The sequence below is a fragment of the Myotis davidii genome, unplaced genomic scaffold (assembly GCF_000327345.1).
Source record: "Myotis davidii unplaced genomic scaffold, ASM32734v1 scaffold326, whole genome shotgun sequence".
Lineage (NCBI taxonomy): Eukaryota > Metazoa > Chordata > Mammalia > Chiroptera > Vespertilionidae > Myotis > Myotis davidii.
The window spans coordinates 673,639-677,314 of NW_006296626.1; the positions used below are offsets into that span (position 1 = coordinate 673,639).

The following is a 3,676-nucleotide window of genomic DNA, read 5'->3' on the forward strand; positions in this document are numbered from 1 at the left end:
CGTGGGCGGCTCGGCGGGTGCCTGTCATGGGTTGCGGAAGCGATGGGTGGTGGTGGTCAGAGCCAGGCTGCTCCCAGCTAGGCCTGCGTCCTGGGGCGAGGGACTCGGCCGCCCTGGGCCTCGGTTTCCCCCCATGAGGTGCCCGGGCTCGCGAGGATTCGTTGACTTGCTGTGTGCCCAGCACTTAGAGGAGCGCCGGGCGCGGGGTCAGGGTCAGGGTCAGGGCCGGGGAGGGGCTGCTGGGCTGTCCCCGTTGCCGATTCTCGCCCTTCCCATTCTTTCCCGGCAGCCTGGTCTCCACTGGAAGGTATGACTCCTGGGGCCCTGCCGGCCCCCTTAACCTCCCCTGGCCCGAGGCAGGCGCCTGTGGGAACACAGCTGCCCTGAGGTGTTAAGTGAGATAATGGACTCTGGCTCCCAGTGAGGCCGCAGCCCAGGGCTGAGCTGGCCTTATCTCTCCTCCCGAGCCTGGCCTCTCACTCCCTTCCCCGCTCCTCCGCCTCCTCCGCCTCCTCCGAGCCTGTCCTTCCCTCGCCTCCGATTCTGCCCCTCCACCCTGCTCCAGGGGTGTTTCCTGCCCTCCCCCTGCCCTTCCTTCCAGTTTATTGAAAGGCTCTTCCGGGCCAGCCCCTCTGATGGGAAAAGCAGTGTCCAGACAGAGGCCTCTGCCCCCGGGGCGGGTGGGGGGCCTCAGCCCCAGAGACATGGGTACAGAGTCACCAGGCGAAGGTGCCCCACGAGGCTCTCCCAGCAGAGGCCTTGGCATTTGCTGTTTAAGGTCTGGGACGTGGTGCCCTGGGGGAGAGTGGGAGGGACCGGTGACTAGGGAGAGGGAGGGCAGGTGACCAGCTCCGGACACTGCCCACACGGGCAGCCTGCCTCCCGCGCCCTGGTCCGCACAGCTCCCTGAGTTACCAGTGGGGCCCCATTTTACAGAGAAGAAAACTGAGGTGCGGGAGTCCTCAGCCCACCCAGGTGGCCGGCCAGGAAGTGCTGAGCTGGGTGTGTCCCTGGGCCGTGGTCTGTCACCGCTCGCTCTGCCTCGGTGAGCAGGGGCCCCGAGCAGGAAGGAGCTGGGCACATTTGAGGAACCGAAATGGACGGGGTGACTGAAATGGAGGGGGGCAAGGGCCACAGCCTCCGCAGTCACCGAGGACCCCGTCCTTCCCGCGGCTCGCATGGGGCCCACGAGGGCAGGGGTCCGGGCTGGGCGGCCCCGGGTCCCGCGTGTGTTTCCAAGGCCCCTCCTCTCCTCAGATGCGGTGACCTGCCAGCCCTGCGGTGGCCTCCCTCCTGCAGTTGCCCCCTCTGCCCACGCCCCGGGGGGCCCGCCCCTGGCACCACCACCGGCCACCATGTCGACCTCGTCGCTGCGGCGCCAGATGAAAAACATCGTCCACAACTACTCGGAGGCCGAGATCAAGGTCCGCGAGGCCACGAGCAACGACCCCTGGGGCCCGTCCAGCTCGCTCATGTCTGAGATCGCCGACCTCACCTACAACGTCGTCGCCTTCTCGGAGATCATGAGCATGATCTGGAAGCGGCTCAACGACCATGGCAAGAACTGGCGGCACGTCTACAAGGTCAGTGCCCGCGGCAGCGGGGGGCTCGGCTGGGACGTGAGGGCGGGAGCTCCGGACAGGCTGCGGCCGACCCGTTTCCGGAGGAGCCGGAGTCTCCATCTCCCTGTAAGATTGCTCTCGTTTCGTGGCCACGAACATGACGTCTTAGGATTTCTGAAGACGTGGCCACTCCTTCCAGGAGTCACGGACCTGGAAGGCCTGAGCAGGTGCATAATGTCGGTCCCTCTGCACCAGTCCAGTTCGCTCCCAGAGCCGCGTCCGCAGCCTCTGTCTTCCTGCGGGGCCCTGTGTGTCCGAGCACCAGGCAGCACCGGGGGCGGGGGGGGCGGGCACTGATGGATCTCAGTGGCCGTATGCCCTGTCTGTCGGAATCGGAGCCGTATATTAGAGAGCGTGGTTTTGCCGTGCGCCGTTTACACCCACTTTTCATAGGGAAACGAGGCTGAGTCCCAGAGATGAGACCCTGTGGGGACGGAAAGGATTTGTCACTGTTTTTAACGAGCGCAGCAGTCTGTGTGTGGGCTGGCCTGCTCTGCGGGACCAGCTGCACAAACACGGCTGCCTTCGGCGTTCTTGTGTTGCCATGTTGTGGGGCTGGGATTTCTGGGTGGAAAGACGCGTGGATGTGCCACTTGGATCAATGTGGCTGTGGTGCCGTCCGCGCGCGGCCTGTTGACTCGCCCAGTGGTGCAGGCATGCACCCTCCCCAGGGACCGGCCAGACCGACCGGGGGCAGTGCTCGAGCTGGGCTCCGTGTGCTGCTCTGGGTAAAGGAGTGGCCGGGGGTGGGGGCCCCACTGCCGGCCGTGCGGCCTCGGGCAGTCCCTGGACCTCCGCGTGTGAGAGTCCAGCCCAGGAGTGTGGAGGGGCCTCCGGTCGTTTCCTCGGGAACCGTGGGTGCGGGCCTGGGGCCTGCGCGGGCCGGCTGTCCGCTGGAGGCAGGGCCGGTTCCCCGTTGAGACGGCTGAGGTCTGGGGGTCACCGTCACAGAGCAGGGAGGTCGGTGGGCATGGCAGCCACATGGCCACGTGCGTTTACCTGTGAGCATCTCACCTGCTTCCCGACAGACCAAGACTGGGTGAGCGGTTCGCTCGACTCATTGAGTCAGTTTTTGATCATTTCCGGGCGAGCCTTTGCATGCAGGTGACAGAGGGCCAGGGCCGGGAGGGCCGAATCCAGGAGCTCAGCTGGGGGCCGGGGCTGGGCCTGGAGGGATGCCGTGTGCGAGGCCCCGAGTCCCGAGGCAGGGAACGGCAGAGGCACTTTCCCGTCTCCATGTTCCAGGGGAGGAAACCAAGACACCAAGAGGCTGGGCCCGGGTGTGCTGACACCCTCTGGGCGGGAGCCCCAGAGCCCCCTCTTGACTCGGCTGTGTCAGCTGCCTGGTCCCAGGAATGCATATCTGGGCAGCCAACGACGGCCCAGAGGCCACGTCTGGCCCTGCCTGTTTGTGGATAAAGCTTTGTCGGCTGAGGCCGGCCTCTGGGTGTGCAGTGTGTCTGTTCTGTGGGCACAGCGGTGTGGTCGGGGCAGGACCGCACGTGCGGGACAGAAAGCTGGCGTGTTTGCCCTCTGACCCTCGCGCAGCGCTCCTCCTGGAGCCCCGGGCGGCCTGCCCGGCTGCTTCCAGAGGGAGCGGACTGTTGGACCAGCTAGTTGCCCGCTTTGAAAGCATGTCCCCACTTCCCGTTGAGGCCCAGGGCGGGAGTGTGCAACCTGGCTCGCTCCTGCAGGTGTGCGCACCTGCGCGGCCACCGCCCGGGCACAGCCCCTGCCCTGTCTGCTGAGGTTGTCCTAACGTCTCTCAGCGGTTCTGGTGTCAGCCCCCATGCTCCCCGCCGGGCGGGAGGTTGAGTGTGGCGGCCATTCCTACGACCACATGGCCACATGGCGGGTACCGGGAGCCTGTCGCCCCCGTGGGGGTGGGGTGGGGGTAGGGGTGGGTGTTTGGGTTATTTCCGGGTTCACTGTCTTTTCACCACAATCCCCAAGTCCCCGAGCTCTGGAAATGAGCACTTTCAGGGTTCGTTCGCACAGGGTGTGTCCAAGACTGAGGGAGGCTGTTTGGCATTTCTCGGTCCCATGACGCGTGA

General features: G+C 65.9%; 1 protein-coding gene across 1 annotated transcript in view; it reads left to right on the forward strand.

The window, feature by feature from the left end:
- Positions 1–1,257: 1,257 nt before the first annotated feature.
- The window catches only part of EPN1 (epsin 1), a 9,873-nt gene continuing 7,454 nt past the window's right edge, over positions 1,258–3,676 (forward strand). The window contains exon 1 of the mRNA XM_015569469.1: positions 1,258–1,619. Within this exon, the coding sequence (XP_015424955.1) occupies positions 1,356–1,619 (264 nt within the window). The 5' untranslated portion in view covers positions 1,258–1,355. The remainder of the gene's footprint in view (positions 1,620–3,676) is intronic.